The sequence below is a fragment of the Mastigoproctus giganteus genome, chromosome 13 (assembly GCF_048544385.1).
Source record: "Mastigoproctus giganteus isolate SK-2022 chromosome 13, ASM4854438v1, whole genome shotgun sequence".
NCBI lineage: Eukaryota > Metazoa > Arthropoda > Arachnida > Uropygi > Thelyphonidae > Mastigoproctus > Mastigoproctus giganteus.
This window is the reverse complement of record NC_143587.1, coordinates 174,390,595-174,417,533: the sequence shown is the minus strand read 5'-3', so window position 1 is coordinate 174,417,533 and position 26,939 is coordinate 174,390,595. Positions and strand designations below refer to the sequence as shown.

The 26,939-nt window shown below is 40.0% G+C and overlaps 2 protein-coding genes across 3 annotated transcripts in view; one reads left to right on the top strand and one right to left on the bottom strand.

Annotated features, from left to right (window-relative positions):
* The window catches only part of LOC150076622 (fibroblast growth factor receptor 1-like), a 457,312-nt gene extending 432,491 nt beyond the window's left edge, over nt 1-24,821 (top strand). The window contains exon 15 of the mRNA XM_090387392.1: nt 24,150-24,821. Coding sequence (XP_090243518.1) covers nt 24,150-24,227 — 78 coding nt within the window. The 3' untranslated portion in view covers nt 24,228-24,821. The remainder of the gene's footprint in view (nt 1-24,149) is intronic.
* mRpS18C (mitochondrial ribosomal protein S18C) overlaps nt 1-26,939 on the bottom strand; it is a 127,424-nt gene that overhangs the window by 885 nt on the left and 99,600 nt on the right. For both annotated transcript variants that reach the window (XM_090388149.1, XM_090388150.1), the window contains exon 5: nt 24,986-25,079. In XM_090388149.1, coding sequence (XP_090244275.1) covers nt 24,988-25,079 — 92 coding nt within the window. In that variant the 3' untranslated portion in view covers nt 24,986-24,987. The remainder of the gene's footprint in view (nt 1-24,985; nt 25,080-26,939) is intronic.

Genomic DNA, 26,939 nt, shown 5'->3' with positions numbered 1-26,939 from the left:
TGCTAAATGCACTTTGTACTGAAAGTGTCTGAAATGCACACAGGCATCTCTGACAGAAGTCATAGGTTTGTTGATTGTATAGCCTGTGACATGTATTCAAAGGACAGTCTAGTGGACAAACAAAGATCCACTGATGATTATTTCCTTTGCACCCATTGTAAGTACTGTACAGATCTAAAACTAAAACTAGATGCATTACAAGAAGAATTAGTCAATGAAGAAATGGGTGCTTGCCCTAGAAACAAATGTAACTGAGAACCTCTCATAACTTGCCAAGTAATAAATCCCTGTTGCCAGGAGCAACAGTAGATAATGTTACCAACAGAAGATTTAACAAAAGATTTTCTGATTTTAAGGGGACTAACGATATTAAACAAACACAGCCAACCACTTAGCATTAGCATTAGTAGAGGCATATGATACAAGAAAGCAAGCTTATGCAGCATCAGCCAAAAAAAAAAAAAAAAAAAAAAACACTTCCACTTCATCCCACCGTTCGTTTGAAATACCTGTCCAGCTCAGCCTTAAATTTATTTAGGCTATCAATTTCCACAACAAGGGATGGAAGTCTGTTCCACCAACTACCCGCTGGCTAAAGGCAAATTTCTGCACATCTATCCTACATCTGTCTTTCCTCAATTTGAATTTATGCCCTCTCAGGTGATTATTCTGAGCAAGAGGAAGAATCCCATCAGCATTGAGCACATTCAAACCATTCAAGGCTTTCTACACCTCTATCAGATCACCTCGCTGGTGCCTAGTCTCCAGACACTGTAATTTGCAAGACTTAAGCCTTTCTTCATAAGAGCAACCCTTTGTTCCATTCACTAATCTTGTTGCCCTTCTCTGTACTTGTTCCAGCAGCTCTACATCCCTGAAATGAGGCCTCCAGACCTATATACAGTACTCAAGGTGTGGCCTGACCATTGCCTCATACAAGGGAATAATCACCTCCTTATCCCTGCTAGAAAAATCCCTGTATATCATTGACAAGACACCATGAGCTACTCTTGCAGCCCTTCTGCACTGCTCAGAGAACTTCATACCTGCCTGCACAATTACCCCCAGGTCCTTTTCATTCTCTACCGCTGTCAGCGGAGTACCACAGAGTTGATACGTTGCTCTGGGGTTGCTGTTTCCCATACATAGTACTTTACATTTGCCACCTCTTAGCCCATTAGCTCAACCTTTCCAGATCCTGCTGCAGCAGCACAGTGTCAGTAGTGTCCTTAACAACCAGCCAACCTTTGTATAGTCTGCAAAATTGGACATTAAACTTGATATACCATCATCAATATTATTTATAAATACAGAAAACAATAATGGACCCAACACTGAACCCTGAGGAACTCCACTAATAACATTAGTCCATGATGAGCAGTGTCCATTGATTACCACTCTCTGTCTTCACCCCCTCAACCACCCTTTTATCCATTGCAGCAATTTGCCTCCAATGCCACACTGCTCCAATTTGTGCAGCAGTCATTCATGTGCAACAGTATCAAAAGCCTTTCTAAGATCCAAGTATATAATATCAAAGCATCCAGTTCTTTTGTTACTGCATCATAGTATCCAATCAAATTGGTCAGGCAAGACTTTACCTTAACAAAACCATGCTGTGTCCAAGCTATAACTGAAGTCGTGTCTAGATGATCCTGCAGTGCTTCTTTAATCAGTGCCTCCATTAATTTTCCTGGAAGAGAAGTTAAACTCACAGATCTATAATTAGTTGTGTCAGCCTTTGATCCTCCTTTGTGAATTGGGATTGCATTTGCACATCTCCAGTCTATGGATACCTCCCCTGAGTCCAAGGAAGTTCTAATAATTATGGCTAAGGGTTTGCTTGCTTCCTTTGCTGCATCCTTTAATATAACTGGATAGATCCCATCCACCCCAGGTGCCTTTCTTGTGTTTATCTTCAACAAAATTCTCATTCACTTTAGTCACAGTTATTACAAGATTATCTAGGTTACTACCAAAGTTGAATACACCTCTAGCATTCCCCTCGCTGAATAACTCATGTGTGAATGTTGATGCATTTAGTTTGTTAGCTACCTGAGCAGGATCATCAAAGTTGAACTATCGATATCAAGTGGACCAATCTGATTCATCCCCCTCCTTCTAGAGTTTACACAAGTAAAGAACTCTTTGTTGTTTTTCTTTGCATCCTTTGCCAAAGATTTCTTGTAATCTGCCTTCGCCTGCCTAACCTCCTTTGTAACTTGGTTACAGATCAACTTATATCTATCATAGGCTTCTGGGTCACATGTTAATTTATATGTATCCCATGCATTTTTCTTCTCTGCTATATTTCTCATTCGTTCATCCGACATCCATTTAGGCCTAAACCTTGAACAATGTTTCTTAGTTGTTATGTAAAGCCTAGTAGCTTCCAAGATAAGTTCCTTGAATTTGAATTTTGAATTTGCTGTTGGTAACATCATCAGTTGGTCCCACTGTAAAGAATTTAAATACTGTCTCAGACCATCGTAGTCGCCTTAACGAAAGCAAAACCCCTTCCCTTTACCCGATGGTAGTTACCTCTTTGAGTAAATCCCACTTCAGCACACTGTGTTCACTGCCACCTAGTGGTTCCTTTATCTGCAGATTCTTAATGTATGAAGGATCACTACTGATAATCAGATCAAGAGTATTACTCCCTCTAGTTGCCTCCCGAACATGCTGATGTAGAAAACAATCATCCAATAAATCCATAAAAGCCTTGCTAGTGTGTGAGTGACCAACCGACAAATTCCAGTCAATATCCGGGAAATTAAAATCCCCCATTATAAGACACTCTGATTTACTGGCCCACTCTATTTCCCTGTACATTTGTTGGATAAAGGATCATGCTGAAAAAATAGCTGCAAACTAGGTCAGAATGTGTATATGTATGCAATTCTGCACAGATACTATAGAAGGGATTATATTCTTGAGGGACTCTGCAATGCTCTAGTTGAGAAATTTTTATCAGCGCGGCCCATAGCTATACATAGAAGAAATCCATTTTGTAGAGTAGGTGCAAGTGCTTTTTGTTTTTTTGCCATTATCATTAAAGCACAGGGTTGTGATTAATGGATATTCTTCAGATTAGTGTAATGTCAGAAGTGGAGCTTGCAAGGATCAGTCTTGGACCATTGTTACTTCCTATTTTCGTAAAAACATCGACTTAACATTGAAGTTTAACATTTGTCAATGTTAAACTTCATTTGCCACCTCTCAACTTTTCTAGATACTGTTGCAGCAGTGTACTTCATTAGTGTCATTAACAACCCTGCCAACCTTTGTATCGTCTGCAAACTTGTACATTTAGCCTAATATACCATCATCAATATCATTTATAAATACAGAAAAAAACAATGGACCCAACACTGAACTCTGAGGGACTCCACTAATAATAGCATTAGTTAATGAAGAGCAGTGTCCATTGATTACCACTCTGTCTTCTCCCACTCAACCATCCCTTTATCCATAGCAGCAATTTGCCTCCAATGCCACACTGCTGCAAAAGCAGTCTTCCATGTGCAACAGTATCAAAGGCCTTTCTAAGATCCAAGATATGATATCAAAATTATTCTTTGCATACAGTTACTTTATAACTACATCATAGTATCCAATCAAATTGGTCAGACAAGATTTCCCTTAACAAACCCATGCTGTGTCCGAGCTATAACTGAAATCTTTAATCAGTGCCTCCATTAATTTCCCTGGAACAGATGTTAAGCTAACAGGTCTGTAATTACCTGTCTCCCTTGGGGTCACATTTGCACATCTCCAGTCTACGGGTACCTCCCCTGAGTCCAAGGAAGCTCTCATAATTATGGCTAAGGGTTTTCTTACTTCCTTTGCTGCCTCCTTTAATATAACTGGATAGATCCCATCCAGCACTGGTGCCTTTTTTATGTTTATCTTCAACAATTTGTCCTCCACTTTACTCTCAGTTATTATCATTTCCCTCGCTGAATAACTCCGTGTGTGAACGTAGATGCAAAATATTCATTTAGTTTGTTAGCTACCTAAGCAGGATCATCAACAGTTAAACCATCGATATCAAGTGGAACAATCTGATTCATCCCCTTCCTTTTAGAGGTTACATAAATAAAGAACTCTTTGCTGTTTTTCTTTGCACTGCCTTCGCCTGCCTAACCTCCTTTGTGACATGGTTACAGACCAGCTTATATCTATCATAGGCTTCCATGTCACCCATTAATTTATATGTATTCCACGCATTTTTCTTCTCTGCCATGTCTCATTAGTTCATCTGACATCCATTTAGGCGTAAACCTTGAACAATATTTATTAGTTGGTATTTAAAGCCTAGTAGCTTCCAAGATTAATTCTTTGAATGCTTCCCATTTTGAATTTGCTGTGGGTAACATCCCACCGTTGGTCCCACCGTATAGAATTTAAATACTGTCTCAGAGAGCTGTAGTCATCTTTACAAAAGTAATGCCGACCGGGCTAGCCGGTTGGGTAAAGTGCCTGCCTGGCAACCCAAAGGTTCGAATCCTGCTTCGGGCTTGGATCAAAGTACTACAAAAAACCTTGGGAGGTGCATTATGGCCACAGAAGCCGATGCGCCAGCTACCACCAAAAAAAAAAAAAATACAAAAGCAAAAAAAAAACCCTTCCAATTACCCTTGATGGTAGTTACCTCTTCGAGTAAATCCCACTTCAGCACACTGTGATCAGTGCCACCTGGTGGTTCCTTTTATCTGCAGATTCTTGATGCATGAAGAATCACTACTGATAATCAGATCAGGAGTATTACTCCCTATAGTTCCCTCCCGAACATGCTGCTGTAGAAAACAATCATCCAGTAAATCCACAAAAGCCTTGCTAGTGTTTGAGTTATGTGGGCTATGGATCTGGGCAACCCAGCACCTTAGGGGGAAAAGCTGATTGAGCTTTATATGGCTCTGAGAGGGAGTTAATAAAATGAATGTGATATTTTCACTATTATAAAGAATTCTAAAACGAGGAATAAATAAATTACATAAAGAAGACCAGATTGCAGGAAGTTTTCTTTTAGCCAGTGAGTTGTTAATTACTGGAACATTGCCTCTGCTGCGGCTGAGAGTCCAAAGAAATTCAAATGTCAGTTGGATAGTTTCCTGTGGCTTATGTCTTCAACTGTTGATGATCCTGCTCTGATAACAAACTGAATGAGTATTTTGCATCTACATTCACACATGAAGAGTTATTAATGTTTGAAAATGCCAGAAGGTTATAAATTGTAGCAGGGTGTTTAATGATTTTGTAATAGCTGAGAGCAAAGTGAAGGAGAAATTGTTGAAGATAAACATAAGAAAGGCACCTGGGGTGGATTGGATCTATCCAGTTATATTAAAGGAGGATGCAAAGGAAGTAAGAAAACCCTTAGCCATAATTATTAGAGCATCCTTGGACTCAGGGCAGATCTCCAATTCACAAAGGGAGATCGAAGGGTGACACGAGTAATTACAGACCAGTTGGTGTATAACGTCTGTTCTGGGTAAAGTAATGGTTAAATAATGGTAGATAAGCGAGTATAGTAGTATCAATTAATCAGTGAAATTTATTAATCTTATTAAATTTCATTGTCAATTGAATTGTACTTTTTTAACTAAATAAATATAGCGACCTAGTTATTACAAACATAACATCATAAATTAATACATAAAAATTGACAGCGCAGGGGATAAGAAAGTCATATAACGTAACTCGGAGATAATATTCGATACTGAAATACATAAATATAGTGTTATAACTGCATTGGGATATAGGTTTAGGGTTATATTTTGTATTGGAATTATATTGAACTTGAATAGAAATCATGACTCAGATGGCTCAAACTAGTGGAAGTGCTGTGGCTTCGGGGAGAACTGAGCCGGGGGGAGTGGTTGTACTCGGAATCACTGTCTATTGAAATGCACTTGTTGTTTGATGTTGGTGGACAATCAGGAACGGGACAAGATATTGCCAAGGGAAATGTCTTTGTGTGTGCGCGATGTAAGGAGTGCGAGAAAATCAACTCGGCATTTTTATGGGCTTATATGAGAGCTTGAAGCAAAGGGTGGATGGCCTCGAAGGATTTAAATTGAATGGCCCATCAAGCTCTCAGCTGCCCACATCATTGCCAGAGCTTGCACTTGAACATCACGCAACACACCTGCAACCCCCCAATGCAGAATGCGCTGGTCCCAAAGGAACTAGTTGTAGGTGACTCTATTGTAAGGGAAATGGGCAACATACTGTGCAAAAAGGATAGATGGAACAGGACCAGGGTATGTCTGCCAGGGGCAAAGGTTGATAACGTTGTAGGGCAGATATCATCCTTTAAGGGAACAAAGGGTGATATTGTTGTATGCAGTGGCACAAATGATATTAAGAGTAAGAGACCGGCAGAATTACTTAACAAGTACAAGACAATGCTGGGAAAAAAGCCCTGAGTTAGGGTTGAATTTTAGTGTCTGCAATTCTGCCCAGACATGATAGGAGGGAGTATATGATGAGAGCCTTTTCGATCAATTCAGCCCTGGAGAGATTGTGCAAGGCTCAAGGGGGTAGAATTTTTCTCAGCCTGGTCTGTGCTTGTTAACAGGAGAGACTGCTTCTACAGGGATGGGATACACTTAAATAGAAAGAGTGCAAGAATATTTGCAGAGTTAGGTGGGTCAGAAAACTGCTAGCTTGGGGGGGGGATACACGGACTAATAGATTAACAGTAGCCGCTGGCAGTCGTAAAAGTGATTCTTGCACTACTTCTATTGAAATGCAATTGAGCAGCAGCCTGGAAAGCAAGGCAATGGGAATTTCCAGGACTGCTGGGAATCATAGTGGAACAAGTAAATACATGTGCTGTGTTAGGGTAACTAAGAGTAGAAGCAGGTGCATGTATACTTGCATGTACACCAATGTTAGGAGTATAGTTAATAAATTCGATGAGCTTGAAGTGCTAATCAAGACATCAAAGGCAGATGTTGTTGGGATATCAGAGATGTGGTGTCACACAGATATAAGGAATGCAGAACTGGAATTTGGGGAGTACAATGTGCATAGGAAGGATAGGTAGCCAGGAGGGAGTTATTAGTTAAGAAACACAAATCCAAGGAAGTGAAGCCAACTAATGTGGGTGGACAATGCTATGTTGGGTCTGTTTGGTGTGACATAACCACTAGGAAAGGAAAAATATCATAATCTGATGAGTACAATGAATCTATTTCATCAAAGCTAGGGGCTCTTTCAATTTAGGGGCCCTTTCTTTCAATTGATTCCCTGCTTCTAAACTCTCTTGATCGGAAAGAGGAACGAGAAAAAAAAAGAGTTTCTGATTGAGTACTTGGCAGGTTCTCTCATTTCATTGTCTCTGTAGTCAAGTTCTTGAAAGAAGTTATTCACACTTGAATTAAAGTGCTTACAGAAGGCAGTAGCTTTTAGCTCGTCATCTGAAATGAGTACCTCGTTTTCAACTACATCTCCAAAGTAGCTTCGTTATTTCAGTTTTCTTCCCGGTTATAGTTTGTTCAAAATTGTCCATTTTTTCTTGCTTGTTATGATACTTGTAAGTTGAGAACTATAGTATTTTCTTTTCTCTGACCGAATGCAGTCAGTGACTTTTTTTCTGTACGTTGTGTATTTAGTTTTATCTGCCTCGATTCCTGTTGCTCTAGCAATTCTTGCAAGGTTGTCTCTTTTCTTTAACATATTGCAAATCTTGTTTGAGATGAACGTGCATATTTTCCCTCTTGGCCTGGTGGCCTTCTTATTCCCTGGTCTCCTGATATATGACACGTATTTTTCATAGCATATTTAGGATATGCTTAAAAAAGCAGTTAGTTGCAATTTCAGGATCACTTGTAGCAAGCACTCCATCCCACGATGACTGCTGCAGGTCATGACAAAGCTGATTGAGAGTCTGGAGTGACAGATTTGAAAGTGTGCATGATCTCTGCTCATTTATTTCATTTTCGATTACCATTATGCATTGCAATACATCAAGTATTGCATACGTGAGAGAGCATTCCCAAACTGCGGTCAAGAAGGGAATTGTGGGACTCTCCCATTTTAGTCGGGATATCTCCATCAGTAAGAACAGAGAAACCATTTGAAGTAATGACGTCTAGGAGGTCTTGCACCTGGGAGGAAGAACTTTGAAGAATGTTAATATTAAAGTCACCAATCAGTAGAAGGCTTAGGGATTTGCTTGTGAAATGAGATAGTGTTGTCAAGAGTTACAAGGAAGCTGTTAACTGAAGCTGAGGGAAGTCTGTATAGACACTCGATCACCAAAGGCAATGCGGATAAAAGTGAGTTCACAAGCAGGCAGATTTGAGATAGGAAAGGCAGAGCATTGCAGATGACTATGAACAAAATAGCAACTCCACCACCTTTCTGAATCACCTCTGCAACCTTGAAAAAGAAAGTAGTCTGGAATTTGGATTGAAACCTCAGGAGAGAACCAGGTCTCAGTAAAAACCATCAGGTCTGGATGCAGATTCCATGATGTCAGTTGAGCGAGGATTTCATCATTATGTTTTACAAGACTGTGTGCGTTCATACAGAATACAGCAGGCTCCCGTTATAACGTGGTTCACTTTACACTGATTCGCTATAACGCTGTTCTTATCTTATAACCCGTATCTGACTATAACGCTCTTTTACAGATTGCATTTTTGGCATATTTAACGAAATCGTTTCATTTGATGGAGTCAATAGCTTGAAAATGAATAGCAAAACAGCATTAAAACGTTTCCCACACGGTGAAATTTTCTTGCATGCTAATTTAATTGCAGTACAGTGACTTGTTACGTAGTTGTGAGATCAACGTTTTAAAAAATGATCAAGTATATTGCTTGTAATATTTGCGTTATATGCATTTATCCAAAGTCTAATCATCGATATGATGATTAGACTTTGGAACAAGTAAACTGTATCATAATTAATGCAACCAACGCAATTACATTTTCGAAGAGTTAATAATGGCCGATAGGAATGAAAAAGCAACAAGGTCTGGGTGCAGTACGAAATAAATGTAAGAAAAAGACTGAATTTGAAAATTAAATTAGACATTTTGAAGCGAATCGATTCCGGTCAAAGACAAGCAGATGTGTTCCATAATTTAGGACTTGCAAGTTTAACTGTAAGAACAATTATAAAAAAAAAAAATAAAGAATTAATTTTAGCAACAGGAAAGATAGCTGTTCCATTGCAAGCAACTAGGGCTAGGCCGGCTATTAGGATTGAAATGGAAAGACTTTAACTAATTTTATTGAAGATAATATCCAATGCAGAATTCAGTTAAGTTAAATATTATTTAAAAAAAAAAAAAAAAAAAAAAAAAAAAAAAGAGAAAGAGATTAGCCAATATGATGATATGAATAAAACTCATCTAAAAAAAAAAAAATGTGGAACCATTTAAAACTTGTAAGGGCTGGTTGAATAGATTTAAAATCCAGGGAGAAGCCGCAAGTGCAGAAGGAGCCGAAACTTTCAAAAAAGAACTTGTTAAAATTATTGAAGAGGGGTATTATGTGTTATACTTATCAACAAGTTTTTAACACAGATAAAGCAGGACTTTTGTGGAAAAGAATGCCTAAAAGAAGTTTCATATTGAAAGAAGAAAAAACATGCCAGGTTTCAAAGCGGCGAAGGATCGGGTGACTTTATTGTTGGGTGGTAATTAAACTGCGGGGGATTTAAAATTAATACCCCTTTTAGTTTATTTGGAAGAGGGCCAAAGTTCAAACCAAATTCGACACATTTTCCATAATTAAATCAATTTAGATCAATTAACATTTGGAATGAATGGAACAGTGGAATGGAAGGGGTTTTTTTTTTTTTTTTTGGGCTGATGCTGTATAAGCTTGCTTTCTTGCATCATATTTCCATACTAATGCTAATATTGATAAAAACAGTCAGGTTTCATCTATGTTTATACGAAGACTATAAATTAATTACCTGCCAACCATTGTTTCATTTCTGAAACAATGGTTGGCAGGTAATTAATCACTAATGAGTATGCTACTACAACCTGTTTTCCAGACAATTAGATAGATTTGCTAAGAAATGGCAATTGAAGTTTATTGAGATAGTAATATTTAATATTGAATGGGTAGCAGTAATCCCAGATTAACATACTGCTGTGCAGTACAACACTCAGGGCAGCTGAGCATGAAAAAAACCTAGTGGCACTAATAACAATGAAATACAGGAATTTTGTTAGCAGGGATAAGGAGGTGATTATTCCATTGTACAAGACCACTTCTTGAATATTGCATAAAGGTTTGGATGCCTCATTTTTGGAACGATGTGGATCGCTTTTGGAACATGTGCAGAGAAAGGAACAAAATGTTTCATTTCTGCAAATTGCATCCTTCGGAGGTTAAGCACCTTTGGTATTTATGGACTCGGAGTAGCTCAATGCTGATGGAATACTTCCTTCCAATACCCACATAAGCAGAGGGATAAAATCAAATTGAGGCAGGATGGTTGCACAAGTTCTACCTATGTCCATGTGACTGTCTGGCCTTTCTAAAGGTAATCCACTATTATGCTGATGCTTTTTTGATAGTGAGAACCTGTTATTATGGATTGTACATATTCAGATGGAATGCCCAAGACTGACAGTTTGAATCAAAACTATCATTTGTAGTCACTTGCTACCAGATCATGCACACTATCAAACAACTTTTGGAGTGATGGATGTTGCAGGTCTTCCGCTGTGTGGCTCATCTTCCAGGCTCTCCCATCCCCCCCCCCAAATATTGGATGACTGCAGGATCAAGATCTATAATTTAAAAAAAAAAAAAAAATACAATTTTTGACTGCATGAAATGTGGTGGGTTACTATTTGAAGTGTTGTACATTAACCCTTTCAAGGAAATGATACCCCACTATGCTTGCAGTGCACTTCACCACTAACGTAAAACCCAATTTCTATTGGGTGTACTCATTAACGACTGCCACACCCACGTCTTTCCAATCCCTCCCTAACTCACAGGAGTCTCTTCAGCTTAGTCATATTGTTAGGGACAACACCAATTTAACTGAGTTTTTCCATTATCTAAAACTGATTAATATATATATGCTCTTTCTAAACCCATCTTAATAACCTGCACAGTCTCTCTCTCTACAGGAACAGGTACAATTTGGCCATGGCAGCCCTTGCACCCAAAAAAAAAAAAAAAAAAAAAAAATACCCACTATAACCACTACCCTTTTAAACTCCCCTGATATACTAATACTGGAAAAATTACATTTATTATAATCAGCATTTTGGTTTTGTCATTACTTTTTTTTCTTATCAAAGGCTTGAAGGCTGCAATAAGGCAAACTTCCAATGCATGTCCAGTTATTAATTCATACAATTTGTGCGGTGATCATTACTTTATGAAAGAATGTACTCTGTCTACTCTCCTATCAATCTGACTCAGTACACACTGCATACGTTAACTAACTTGTTTTTATTACATACTGTAATGGTGGAAGTGCAGAATGTAACAATCTAAACCTTGCCATTTTAGAACAGGGATAAATTATCAAAAATGAGGAAATGATGCAGCAGTGCAATTAAAAATTACACATCCTCTTTTATGTACACTTTTAAAAAACATGTTATTGAGAGGATAGTAAAATGAAAACTTGAATTTTAAGAAATTTTAGTCAAAAAGATGATCAAGTGGAATCAGCGTTAATTTTCTTAGCAAATTCTAAAGCATTCTACAGAAAGCAGAAGAACTTGCTGAGAAAATGGTTGAAACTTCCCATTTCACCCATCCATTAATTCCAAAAATTTGTCTAGTTCTTCCTTGAATTTAAGCTATCAGCTTCCACAAAGACAGATGGAAGATTATTCCAGTAATCAACTACCTGCTGGCTAAAGGCATATTTCCACACATCTAATCTGGAACTGTCTTTCCTCAATTTGAATTCATACTCTGCAGGTGCATAATCTGAGCAAGAGGAATAATCTCATCAGCATTGAGCTTGCTCAAACCATTCAGGGCCTTATACACCTCGATCAGATCACCTTGCAGATGCTGCAATTTGCAAACTTAAGCCTCTTTTGGTAGCTTGGTTTTGGTTTTGTGTTTATTGGCGCAAAAACAGCTACGGTTATACTGCGCCAAGAAACAATTAAAATAACAATAAAGATAAATTCTGGTAACCTTTAAAAAGGTTACCTCGTCAAATTGTTATTTATATATGTGGGTATATATTAGTAGCTTTTAAAAATTTAAAAACTACCGACACGTGGTCGTTGTCTGATAAAATCTGACTGAGTGTATAAGGCTCAGTCGGACGAGTAAAAGCGGTAAAATATATATTGCGAACATGGGTAAAATGAACGCAATCTATTAAAATATGCTTTACAGTTAAAACGGTGTCGCAAGACTCGCACATAGGAGGGTCATCCGCCCTCAGCAGAAAAGAATGTGTCAAATGACTGTGTCCTATGCGGAGTCGGGCAAGAACAACTTCCTCGCTCCGATTCCTGCGCAGACTAGACTGCCATATTTCTATTACAGGCTTTATTTGGTATAATTTATTTGTTCTCTGTCTGTGCCACAGTTCTTGCCATTGGGAATATATCTTGTTGCGTATTATTTGCCTGTAGTCTGTATAGGGGACTGACAGGCAACAATTACGAGTGGGTGTTGCTGATTTGGCTGCAGCGTCAGCCAAATCATTTCCATTTATCCCAATGTGGCTAGGAATCCAGCAGAAGCGGATATCAAACTTGTATTCATGAAGAGAATGTATCTTCTGCTGAACCCAACAGAGAACTGGATGAGAATTGTGTCTCAGAGATAATAAAGCCTGTAATGCACTCGAAGAGTCAGAATATGTTATTGACCTTTGGAATTGACAAGTTCGAATGTGATCCAAGGCTAGCTCTATAGCATACAGCTCTGCAGTGTATATGGTGGATTCAGGAGGAATCTGCTGAGATATTATAGTGTCCGGAAAGACAGCAGCAGATCCTACGCACGATTCAGACTTCGAGCAGTCTGTGTAAACGGACAGGAAGTCTGAGTGCTCAGCTTGGTGGGCAGAGTAGAGCTTCTGGTAGACAGATGATGAGGTCTCAGACTTTACCCATTTCTTAAGGGAAAAGTCGCATGGTGGGGTCTGAGCATGCCAGGGTGGAAGAGTTTCTTTTGGTGTTTGTGCCACCTTGTCTACCATGATGTTAAACTCTCTGATTAGCTCTTGGACACGAATACCAAAAGGTCGGTTGGCAGTCTTACGGGTATTGTACAAGTTTTCCCAACGTGGCTCAAACACGGATGCCCACGTAGGATGGTCTGGCAGGGATTTCAACTTTAAAGCATAGTTTAAAGACAACTGCTTACGTCGAAGGGATAACGATCGTTCGTTTGCTTCGACGTATAAGCTCTGGACAGGAGATGTTCGAAAAGCTCCAGTAGCGATACGGAGAGCCTGATGGTGGACAGGGTCCAGCCATCGGAGGACACTATCTCTAGCTGAGGAGTATACCTGGGACCCGTAGTCTAATTTGGGTCGTACAAGTGCACGGTAAAGCCGTAGTAGGGTGCATCGATCTGCTCCCCAACGCGTTGAGGAGAGAGAGCGGAGAATATTGAGTCCCCTCGTGCATTTTGTACAAAGTTGACGAATATGTTCGAGAAACGTCAACTTCTTATCAAACACAAGTCCCAAGAATTTTGTGTCTGACACTACTGGAATAACATTTTGCCCGAGCCTTAATTCAGGTTCAGGATGAAGATTACGCTTGCGACAAAAGTGTACGCAAACTGTCTTCTCCGGCGAGAACCTGAAGCCATTAGCAAGTGCCCAGACATTCAGATTATCAATGGCTTTCTGCAGTTGTCTTTCAATAACCCTCATGTTGCATGACTGACAAAATATGCTAAAGTCATCAACATAGAGGGCACAGTTTACAGTTGGAGGAAGTTGTTCTGTGATGGAATTGACTTTGATGGCAAAAAGCGTGACACTTAATACTGATCCTTGTGGTACTCCCTCCTCTTGGCTGAAGGAACGAGAGAGTGAGGATCCCACACGAACTTGGAAAGATCGATTGGCTAAAAAGTTTTTAATAAAAATGGGGAGTTGCCCCCTAAGGCCAAGGCTATGCAGATCTTTTAAGATGCCAAATCTCCAAGTTGTGTCATACGCTTTCTCCATGTCAAAGAACACCGACACCAAGTGTTCGCGTTTTAGGAAAGCATCCCGGATGGATGCTTCCAATCTAATAAGATGGTCCAAAGTGGACCGGTTCCTTCGGAAGCCGCACTGGATGTTGGAGAGAAGGTCATTTGACTCGAGATACCATATTAAACGAGAATTAACCATTCTCTCCAGGATTTTGCACAAACAGCTAGTCAGAGCAATAGGACGATAATTGGTGGTGACTTTTGGATCCTTTCCTGGCTTAGGAAAGGCAAGAACGATTGCCTTTCGCCAGGAGTCCAGAAACTGCCCTTCAGTAAAGATTCTGTTATACAGAAGGAGCAGACAATCCATAGATTTTGGTGAAAGATGTTTAATCATTTCATAATGGATGCCATCTGGTCCAACGGCACTTGCTTTGGAAAGAGTGAGGGCTCTTTTCAGTTCCTCTATAGTGAATGCCCCGTTGTAGGGATAGAGGCCCTTGGTCTTAAAATTAAGTGCTTGCTTTTCCAGTTTATGTTTAAGGACCAGGAACTCTGGGGAATACGAAGATGTTGCAGAGATGTTAGAGAATGTTTCCCCAAGAGCATTGGCTATTGCAGTTGGATCTGCAATAGCGCATCCATTATAATCTAGGATTGAAGAAGGGTGGGATGTATATTTTCCCTTCATTTTCCGGATTTTATCCCAGACTACCTTAGAGTTGGTAGACTGGTTAATAGATGATGTAAAACGGATCCACGATTCCTTTTGACTCTGACGACGGATGTAGCGTGCTTTGGCTCGTGCACGCTTGAAGGCTATAAGGTTGTTTGTGGTAGGATATTGGCAAAATATCCCCCACGCTTTGTTTTGAGCCTTTTTTGCTGCTGTGCATTGTGAATTCCACCAAGGTTTGGGAAATGGTGGAAACCGGGCTGATGTTTTTGGGACAGCATTCGCAGCTGCTTGGACAGTATTTTCTGTGATGTACTTAACTGCATCATTGATAGGCTCTTGACTGACTGTGCTAAGATCAAAATTTGCCTGATGTTGGAAGGCAGTCCAGTCAGCCTGATCAATCTTCCACCGTGGTAACCTGAAGGGAAGACATGGTCTCCCGCTGTGTAACAGGTTATCACAGGGAAGTGATCGCTTCCGTATGGATTCTCCTCCACTTCCCAAGTGAGTGAAGGGAGTAGAGAAGGGGAGCAGATAGAGAGATCAATGGCAGAAAAAGTACGGGTAGGCATGTGGAAGAAGGTGTTTGTTCCAGTATTTAGAAGGGAAAGGTCATTGTCATTTAGCATACGCTCTATGACTCGTCCCCTTCTGTTGATGTTAGCACTACCCCACAGGGTGTTATGTCCATTAAAATCCCCGAGAAGTAAGAAAGGGGGAAGCAGCTGCGTTAGAAGATCATCAAGGTCTGCCTGGGTGATGTCAGTCCCAGGTGGCAAATAAATGGAGCACACAGTTATTAAAAATCCCACTGAAAGGCGAATTGCAACAGCCTCTATGCTAGTTGTAATTAGCAAGGGCTGCACTGGGGTCTGGTTACCCACGAGGATAGCCACTCCCCCATGTACAGAGCCATCCGCAATTCTATCCTTTCGAAAAAATGTGATGTTGTGCATGGTGGGATCATCATTTGCCTTTAGATATGTCTCCTGCAAGCAAAAGCAAACTGGCTCGTGCTTTTGCAGGAGGGCCTTGATGTCATCAATGTTTCGCCGGAATCCACGACAATTCCATTGTAGGAATTTAGCCATTATTTTGGCTTGGTGGGTCCATCAGGCGGCTTCCGAGGTGCTGAGGGCTTACTTTTATCAGTCTTGGATTTGTCCTTTTTGGGGAAGAATGGACGCTGTCCGTGTCCATTTCCTCCTCCGCGAAGAGTTCCAAGACTGACTCTTCGGGTACCTCCTTCTGCTCGACATCCATCTTTTCTTGGGTACTAGGGGGGACTTCCCCTTTCTTATTCTTTTCTTTCATAATTGTCTTTGTTACTTGTAGGAGGTACCGATATAGGAGTGGCAGCTGATTGGTCCTTTTGTGCAGGTTTTTGAGAAGTTAAGAGATACTGCGCGATGGGAGTGAAAGACTCCTTTGGAGGAATGGTCATGTCCGTCTGAGTTCCGACGGAACATCTCCCTGCTACCTTCTGGGCATAGGTAGGTTTGTTGATATTCAGGGGTTTGACCGATTTCCTTGCCTCCTGGTATGATATATTTAGCTCTGCCTTCAGCCGTTGAATTTCTTTTTCTTCTTTCTGGCATGCTCGTGAGTAGGCCGGGTGTTCGCCCTCACAGTTAATACAGGTGGGTTTTGTGGCTGAACATGCTGCTGTTTCGTGGTCCTTTGCACCGCATCGAGCGCATGCAAGGACTCCACGGCAGGCCATTTGAGAATGTCCATACGTCTGGCATTTAAAACACCGCAAAGGGTTCGGAATGTATAGACGCACTGAACAGTTGATGTATCCAGCTTTTATCTCGTCAGGAGGTTTAGGAGAGTTAAAAGTCAGGATAACGCTCCTGGTTTTAACTATTTTTCCATCCCTTCGCGCAGTAATTCTCTTGACGGCAATAACTCCCTGGGGTTTTAATTCGGAGCAGATTTCCTCCTCGGTTACGTCGAGAAGGTCCCACTCCGAAATGACACCTCTCGATGAATTGAGTGTTCTGTGTGGTCTGTTCTCCAATTGATGTTGCTCGGAGTAGATGTTCGGATTGCCTGTCATTTTTAGTTTCAATTAAGAGGTCTCCAGAACGGAGCCGCTTAACTGATTTGGGAGAACCTGCTAACCCGTCTAACCCTTTTTGAATAAAAAAGGGCGACATTTTACCAATCGGTTTTTCACCGGTTGAGTGCATAATCAGGAACCTTGGAACAGGCCCTGATGGTACTTCTGTTCGCTGCCTCTTTGTACTAATAGTACTATCTGGGTCTTCGTCGATGTTTGCAGATAGGGACCGGGTTGGGGCCCCTGAAGAAATGAGTTTATCAGGATTCATAGTTTTTTTAATTGTTCAGTGCCCGGGCTCCCCACCCACCACGGAGCCCAAAGGGACGCCCACTACCCGGCATGCAATAAATGCGCTCGGGAGTGGGACGCCAGGGCTACCCAGACACTATACCCGCACCGCCGCCAGCCTGAATCCTGTCCCTCGGACCATGAGGGTAGGGGCGTGGCATTGACACAGTTGACCCTCGCAGGCGAGCCTACTAGCCGATTGATCCTAGCCGGGCCTTCCAGGACCACCCGTCTTGTCGAAGCAGGGGCCAAAGTGGTGTATTGAAGCTGGGCCCCTCAACCACCAGGATCCCCCTTTCCGAATTTCCACGGGTCGCAGCGCACGGCAAACACGCCGGATTCCATTGATGTAAGCCCGGAACCTAGGCTGTGGGCGTTGGATCCCAGTGATGCTAGTCTGGAAGTCCAGCAGCATCACTGGGAGGTCCCCTCACCACGTACAGGTGCCCACGTCGAGGGGCCTCTTTTGATAAGAGCAACCCTTAGGTCCAATCACAAATATTGTTGCCCTTCTCTGCACTCGTTCCAGCATACTTCCTATAATAAGGCCTCAATATACTGCAGTTATAGTTCAGACACAGTATGAATTTGTCAAGGGGAAATCTTGTCTGACAAATTTGATTGGATACTATGATGTGTCACAAAGGAATTGTATGCATGAATAATTTTGATCATGTACTTGGATTTTAGGAAAGTATTTGATACTGTGGCACATGGAAAACAACTGTACAAATTGGGGCAGTATGGCATTAAGGGCAAGTTGCTACAATGGATAAAAGGATGGTTATCAATGGACACTGCTCTTTATGGACAATGTTATTAGTGCAGTCCCCCAGGGTTCAGTGCTGGGCTGATTGTTTTTTTTTTTTTTTTTTTAATGTAAACTCCAAACACGAGAGGTATTAGAACCTATAGTTACAACGAGGTTGAGAAGACGAAAGAAGATATTTGTTGACATTGGACTTAAACTTCTATAGACTGTAATTTTCAGGAAATACGTATGAAGGAAGGTTGTTCCAGAAAACGGCAGTTGAATGAATAAACGTGGAAGATGAAAAGTTGGTTCTGTGAGTTTGAAGTTGGACAGTAAATGGATGTTGGCTGGTGGTGGCACGTGTTCGGACTGTTTTGAAAGAGAGAGCAGGAAAGATAGAAGCTAATTCAGAAGAACAGTGCCCATGGAAGTATCTGTAGAAGAGGCATGCAGCAGAAACAGTACGTCTATGAGACGGAGTGCAGAGACTCTGTTAGAGATGAGTCATTAATTAACCTAACTGCCCTCTTCTGAATGAAATCAAGAAGCCTGAGAGTGGTTTTGGGGGCACCACCCCAGATGTGGGAACAATATTCCATGGCAGGGCAGATTTGCGATTTATAGAGAGTGAGCAGCTGTTTGGAAGAAAAGTAACGCCGAGAGAGAGAGAGAGAGTTTTTAGATGCAGAAGAAGCAATATTTGTAATGTGCTTGTGCCAAGAGAGATTAGAAGTCAGGGTAATCCCCAAAAGAGATATATCATTTTGCCTGGAAATCGGAGTGTCACTAAAGATAAGCATAGGAGCAGAAGAATCCTTTTTGCGAGATATAAAACAAGACTGAGTTTTAGAAGGGTTGAAATCAACCAAGTTCTCTTTGCCCCACTGGAGAATTACCTGAAGATCGGCATTTAAGGAGTTGGTAGCAGATTTTCAAGAAATTTCAGCTGATTGAGCAGCACAAGGTTTCTCAAAATGGAAAGTGGAATGCAGTGTGCTATCATCGGCAAAACTACGGATAGGATTTCCGGTCAATGGAAGGTCATTAATATACAATAGGAAAAGAGTGAGGGAAAGAACTGAGCCTTGGGGGACACTGGCATTAGTGGAGAAGTTAGAAGACAGAGAACCATCTACCATCACCCTCAGTGAGCGATCAGAGAGAAAACTGGATAACCAATTATTAAAACCAGTTGGTAAACCATAAGATGGAAGCTTGTTTAGAAGACCTTTATGCCAAACACGATCGAAAGCCTTTGAGATGTCAAGAGCAACTACTTGTGTTTCACCGAACCTTTCCATTGAATTAGTCCATAAATGGGTAACATAAGCCAGAATATCACCAGTGGATCAACACTGACTGAACCCATACTGGCGATCGTTGATCAGATGGAAGGTTTCTAGGTAGTTTAAAATTTGGTGGTTAATTGATTTCTCCATTACTTTAGAAAGAGTAGTAGTAATTGCAATGGGACGATAATTGGATGGGAGGGATTTGTCACCCTTTTTAGGAACTGGCTGGATATGAGCAAATTTGCAAGCAAAAGGAAAAACAATTGGGGAATAAGAAAGTGAAAAAAGGTGGCAAGAATAGGAGTAAGTTCAGGAGCACAGGTTTTGAGAACAAGTGGAGAAATACGATCGGGACCTGGAGCTTTCTTAGCATCAAGATTCGTCAAAATCCTTCTGACATCCTTTTGACGGAAGACCACAGGAGGCATTGAATGGAGCGTGTTGGGAATAGTGGGAGGTGTTTTACCAAGATCATTAATGCATGAGTTGAAAGAAAAATGGGATACCAGCAGGTCAGCTTTATCGTTGGCTGAAGTGACAACAGAACCATCTGGTTTGGATAGACTTGGGAGCAGACATGGGCAAAAGTTGCGGCCATTAGCTTTGGCAAGAGACCAGAATGCTCGGCTACTGTTAGGGCATGAAGCAAGTTTTTTACTCTTAGCCTGTTCAAACTCTAGTTTGTACTGGTTAATAACTGCTTTACAATTGCTGCGAGCTTGGTGTAGGCATAAAATGAAACTGAAGAATTAGAAACAAGCCAATTATGATATGCAACGTTCTTCCCTTGAACAGCCTTAGCACATTTATTAGAAAACCAAGGTTTAGATAAAGGACGAGATTTTAAAGTGGAATGTTGGATAAAGGATTCCATTCCTGCAAGAATAATTTCACTGACACGATCTGAGCAAAAGTTGACATCAGAACTTTTGAAACAGTAATCCGACCAAGGAAAAGAAGAAAAGAAGTGTCGCAGGTCATCCCATTTTGCATTCTTGTAATGCCAAACAACACAAGGTGGGAATGGCCATGATATAAAAGGTTCCATTGGAGAAGAGACAATCACCAAGTTGTGATCTGAAGTGCCTAAAGGACCTCTCACTTCGACTGTGTACTTAGAAGGGTTGTTTGTGAGAAAAAGATCAAGTGTATTGCCTGTATGATTAGGATTGTCCGATTTTCTTGTAGGTAAATGAACAATCTGTGCAAGATCATTAGTAATTGCAAAAGCCTCAGCATCTTGACCAGCTGGGTTGGTGTGACTAGAAAACAGAGTTGTGAACATTAAAATCACGAAGGAAAATTACCTCACTGTTAGGAAAGTTGGACTATAGAAAGTCAAGTTGCAAAGAGAGGAAATCAAAGAGCTCCAAGTGATTAGTGGAGTTGGGAGAACGGTAGAGACAACAGATGAATCTGACACAACAAGGTAGAGAGATTTTAAGCTAGAGAAGATCAAAGAGAGGAGATTCCAAATTGCCAAGTCTCTGACAGGGAATATCAGAACAGACATATGAACAAGTACCACCTTTGAGGCGAAAAGAATCATACAGCAAATAATTTGGCATCTGAGATGAGCAGTAGTGAAATCAACCGATAACTGAGATTTTTTAAGAAAAAGTACATGGGGTTTGGCAGACTGCAAGTGGAAATGGACATTGTTGAGATTAGAATTGAGACTGCGTATATTTGTGAAATGAATTAGGAAGTGCTTGGGAGGCTTAGATCTTTTCGCAGATAAGCTTGCTCTATTAGTTTGACAATTCATGGTGTTCATAATATTAAGAAAAAGTGGGTGGGTCATGCTGTATGAAGTAATGAAATTTTTGGATATGGCGTACACGTGGTAAGAATATAACCAGATCCTTGACATAATGTGGCCTCTACAATGCTCCTCGCATACACACTACTCGGACTCCCTCCAGTCACTATCTGGCAGAGTAGAGGTAGCAAGATTATACACTAGCTGATCCGGAAGCCTCCTAGAGAGTTACCAATAGGTTCGGTCCGGTGTACTAACTAGCGGCCGGCCTGCGAACACTGTTTTAGAGCTGTACCCTCGAAATGTAAGGAATATTGGATCTCACCATGATGTTCATCATAACCTCAAAACTTATCAATCATACTGCATGATGGAAGAGATGGGTAAGGGTTGACCGGAACTTAGCTCTAGAGACCAGAGACATGGGTTCCACCACTTCAAGCCTCCAATAAGCAAAGTGGTGGTATTGCACCGGTTGATGATATTCATCTACCGCCTAGTACTTCCTGGCACAGACCGTCCGTACTTCGTCGAAATTGGGTCCACTTGACTTGAGTGTTACCCGAATATCAGTTCCATCAGCGTTTTAGACTCACAGGTAGCAAATACAGCTTGTCTGGCATATCTGAATGTCTGTGACAACCTCAAGGACCAATGTTGTTGTGTATTCGTCAACGATATTGATGAGGGTATATCAGGATTAATGATACAAAGGTTGGCAGGGTTGGTAATGACAGTAATGACAGTATGCTACTGCAACAGAATCTGGAATAGTTGATCAGATGGGTAGCAGTAACCCCAGAGTACCATATCAACTGGGTGGTACTACACTCGGGATACTGGAGAATGAAAGTGACATGACCTTTGAGTAATTGTGCAGTCAGATTTGAAGTTTTCTGAGCAGTGCAAAAAGGCTCATGAGAGTTGCTCATGGTGTCAGTGATATACAGAAATTTTGCTAGCAGGGATAAAGAGATGATTATCCCTTTGTATAAGGCAATGGTCAGGCCACACCTTGAGTACTGCATACAGGTCTGGAGGACTCATTTTAGGAAAGATGTAGAGCTGATGGAAAAAGTACAGAGAAGGGCAATGAGATTTGTGTTACCAAGAAAGGCTTAAGTTCTGGAGATTTAGACACCTGTAAGGTGATCTAATTGAGGTGTATGGCCTTGAGCAAGCTCAGTGCTAATGGGATTCTTCCTGTTTCTCAGATTACTCACCTGAGGGGGCAAAAATTCAAATTGAGGAAAGACAATTGTAGAATAGATGTGTGGAAGTTCGCATTTAGCCAGTGGGTGGTTGATAGTTGGAACAAACTTCTGTTATAGTGGCGGTTAGCAACTTATTTAAGTTGCTAACCTCCACTATAAAAACTTATTTAAGTTGCTAACCTCCACTAGACAGAACTAGACAAACATTTGGAGTGATTGGAAAGGGGTTTTTTTTTTTGGATAATGCTATATAAGCCTGATAAACCTTCGTCAATATCATTGATAAACAGTGAAAATAACAATGAGCCCAACACCGAACTCTGGGGGAGATTCCACTAATAACATTAGTCACAAAGAGCAGTATCCATTGATTTTCTCTGTCTGTGCAAGATCCCAGGAAGCTTTAGTTGTAAACAATATAATCATCAAAGAAAATTACTTACTGTTAAAAAAGTTGGACCGGAGACAGTCAAGTTTTAAAGTGTTAAGTGATTGGTGGAGTTTGGAGCACAATAGAGGCAACCGATGATTTTGTCAGAATGTGGTAGAGGGATTTTCAGCCAGAGAAGATTCTAAATTATTAAGTCTCATGGGGAATATCAGAGTACAGGTATTACATTTGAAGTGATTTCTAGACAAGATCACCCATCTCTGCTTGTGATTTCCATGACATCTAATCTCTCTCTCTCTCTCTCTCTGCCTGCATAAGCATAGCATCTTCTGTATATAAAAACTTTTTTTTTTTTTTCTTTCACTCTCAGTGTCACTTTTCTTTCAAACATTTGTTCGCTCTTTACAAATCACAAATCTGCTGTTCCATGGAATATTGTTCCCATATCTGGGGCAGCACAATGAAACCTCTCTCAGCTTTCTAGATTCCATTCAAAAAGAGGGCAGTTAAGTTAATTAATGACTCACCTCTAACACTCTCTCACATACATTCTGTTTCTGCCACAAGTCTTTTCTATTGATACTTCCATGTGCACTGTTTTTCTAAACTGGCTTCTATAATTCCCCATCACCTTTTCAAACTATTCTGAACATGTGCCACATCCAATCAGCATATTTTTATTGTCCAGCTTTTGTTCTTCCTCGTTTATTCCTTCAACTTCATTTTCTGGAACAACCACCCTTTATACATATTTCCTGAAAATTATATTGTACAGCAATTGAAGCATAAGGTCAACACATGTCTTATTTCACCCTTCTCAATCTTCATCTCATGCATGCTACTAAGTAATATAGTTTTCAATTCTTGTGGTTTTCATAAATAAATAAAAATAAAGTTCTACGAGAGAAATGTTACTTACAATTTATATATTTTCTGTTCAAAATTAGCATGCTGTGAATGTTAAGCTGTAATTTTTTAAATGCTTAGCTAAATACAAAAATAGACTATATGACGTGAGGTTAAATATTATTTCGAGCACTGTTTATAATTACTCAATCCACAAGATTTCTTTGTGGAATTATAAATAGTGCTACTAAATCGCCACTAGCAACAGCTGTTAATTCAGTTAAGTATATCTTTTGAAATACTTGCTTGATTTAAATAATGAACCCCAGCTATGTAATCTGTGAAATAAAAACCACAAAAATCCAACATAGGTCATTAGCTTCATCACGACTGGAAAGAATTATGGTCATTTCCAGCTATTAAAACAGATTTTTTTTTTTTTTTTTTTTCCCCTCCCCAAGGCCAAACAGATTTCTATGGCCATGAAAATTAGCTGTGCACCTTTCCTATCATGGCAATGCTGCTGTTAGTGGATTTTCAAATACACTTTCTTGCTCAGTTGATGTTTACATACTTAGTATGAAATTTTTATGTGATGGATTTTGTATATTTATGTTAGTATTAGCCACAACCAATAAGAATTATTGCTTGTTAAATAGTATTCAATAAGTAAATAATCTAATTTAAAATCATTAGTAGTGATTTTTTTTTTTTTTTTTTTTTCCTTATTAGGAATATTTGGACTTAAATATCCCAGTACTTGACACACCTCCATCATCAAGTGATTCAGAAGAGGAAGATCCATACTGAAAATCTACTTTTTGGTGTGCTAAGATATGTTCACCAGTGTTTCCTAGTCACTCTACTTATGCTGTTACTGCTGCAGAAAAGTAACGAGCAGAACAAGCCAGATGTGTCATAATATCGCCCATTACTGAAAAAGTTTCTTCAGTAGTTCAACACCTAATGAAAATTAAGGTGTTGTGTTGTAACGTAACTTATTTATTTGTGTTGGCAGTCATATACTTGGTAAGAAAGTGAATGTTCTGTTGTGAAATACTCGCAGCATTAGAATAGTGGTACATATTCCTACAAACAATGAATATGCCAAAGAGAAAACTGTTTGCAGTGGACCAACTTGTGTTGCTCAGCAGTGCCTACAAATTGTATTATAGGAAATAACCAGAAACTGTGAAATAAAAAAACTCTCCAGTTATAGGTGGTCACCTTTCGTCGACGTCGGATTGTGTATTTTAATATTCAAAAGGTTGGAGGTGAACTGATTTTTGTGTTGAAAAGGCTTCAGCAGCGAATGTAGAATAGCATTACACACTTGACCACATTTTGTAATAAATTAGAAATGTATGTAACAGTAAATAAAAACCATTTCTTTTATGACTTCAACATCAATGTTACAAACCCTTAAAATGCTGAAGTGTGAATTTTCAAAATATAAGTTTGTCAAAAATCTCTTGCATTATGAAATTAAATACAGAAGGGGTTTTTTTTATTTATATGAATTTATTTTTTTATTTATATGAATTTAATTACTGTGGTCTTTAACTTACATTTAATGAGGATGAGGACGTTGTGGCTTAAATGGATCAAAAAGTTTTGGATCATTGCTATATTTTGGATCCTTAACAACATAACCCATCAGACCTGTAAGAAAATGAAATTTTAATAATTTTTAATGACAGCTATAAACATATCTATGTAAGAAAAATACTGACATTTCAAAGATAATTATATATCTTCCAATTGTAAGCTACAGTCAGTTTTAGTGAGAATTGGATGTAAATACAAGAGATTGTTTGGGACAGCAGAGTGTTATCTAAAATAATTTCTGTACTATTGTGGAGTGAAAAAAATTGCCAAAAGTGTCGGTGTAGAAAACTGGGTGATCTCAGTTTCAAGATAGGAAACAAGAATAATATATATTACTTTGTAATGGTGATACGTACAACTGTATTGAAAGTGACAATTAACGTTCCTTCCCCCTTCTAACAGTTTACCTAGTTCTTGACAATGGTTAGTGCAATAGCATCATTGTTATTCATAAGTGAATCAAAATTAATTGCAACACCAGGGTACCTAATAAGAGGTCAAATAGCCATCTGAGTGATTATATCCACTGAGTAAGTAACAACAGTCTCCTCCACTGGTAAAGCATTAGCATTAGTAGAGGCATTTGATGCAAGAAAGCAAGCTTATGCAGCATCAGCCAAAAAAAAAAAAAAAAAAAACCACTTCCACTTCACCCCTCTGTTCGTTCAAAATACCTGTCCAGCTGAGCCTTAAACTTATTTAGGCTATCAACTTCCACGACAAGGGATGGAAGTCTGTTACCAACCAACCACCCGCTGGCTAAAGGCAAATTTCCGCACGTCTATCCTACATCTGTCTTTCCTCAATTTGAATTTATGCCTCTCAGGTGATTATTCTGAGCGAGAGGAAGAATCCCATCAGCATTGAGCATGCTCAAACCATTCAAGGCTTTATACACCTCTATCAGATCACCTCGCTGGTCCTAGTCTCCAGACACTGTAATTTGCAAAACTTAGCCTTTCTTCGTAAGGGCACCCCTTTGTTCCATTCACTAATCTTGTTGCCCTTCTCTGTACTCGTTCCAGCAGCTCTACATCCTTCTTGAACTGAGGCCTCCAGACCTGTATACAGTACTCTAGGTGTGGCCTGACCATTGCCTTATACAAGGGAATAATCACCTCCTTATCCCTGCTAGAAAAATTCCTATATATCATTGACAATACACCATGAGCTACTCTTGCAGCCCGTCTGCACTGCTCAGAGAACTTCATATCTGCCTGCACAACCACCCCCAGGTCCCTTTCATTCTCTACCACTGTGTGTAGTACCACAGAGTTGATACGTTGCTCTGGGGTTGCTGTTTCCCATGTGTAGTACTTTACATTTGTCAATGTTAAACTTCATTTGCCACCTCTCAGCCCATCTGCTCAACCTTTCCAGATCCTGTTGCAGCAGCATAGTGTCAGTAGTGTCCTTGACAACCCTGCCTACCTTTGTATCGTCTGCAAACTTCGACATTAAGCTTGATATACCATCATCAATATCATTTATGAATACAGAAAACAATAGTGGACCCAATTTAGCATTTAGCAAATAAAGCATTGTTTATTCAAAGTAGTGCAATATCAGGCAACTCGTGGTGGTTTCACAATATGAAATATGATAAAAACCAAGCCATTGCGGTGATTCACATCCATTATGTCGTGTGAATTTCCTGCAGGTTGAAGCTATAGCCCTTCCAAATTCTTTCAGTTTACCTAGTTCTTCCATAAATTTCTTTAAACTTCTCAATTTCCAATCACTAGTCCCCAGATGCTGCAATTTATAGAAATAAAGCCTTTCCCCCAAGAGCACCCTTCCCCACTAATCCCACTGCTCTTCATTGCACCCATTCCAATTCTTCCTAAAAGGAGGTGTCCAGACCTGTATGCAGAACCCAAGATAATGCCTAACCTTATCTTATATTGCCTTATA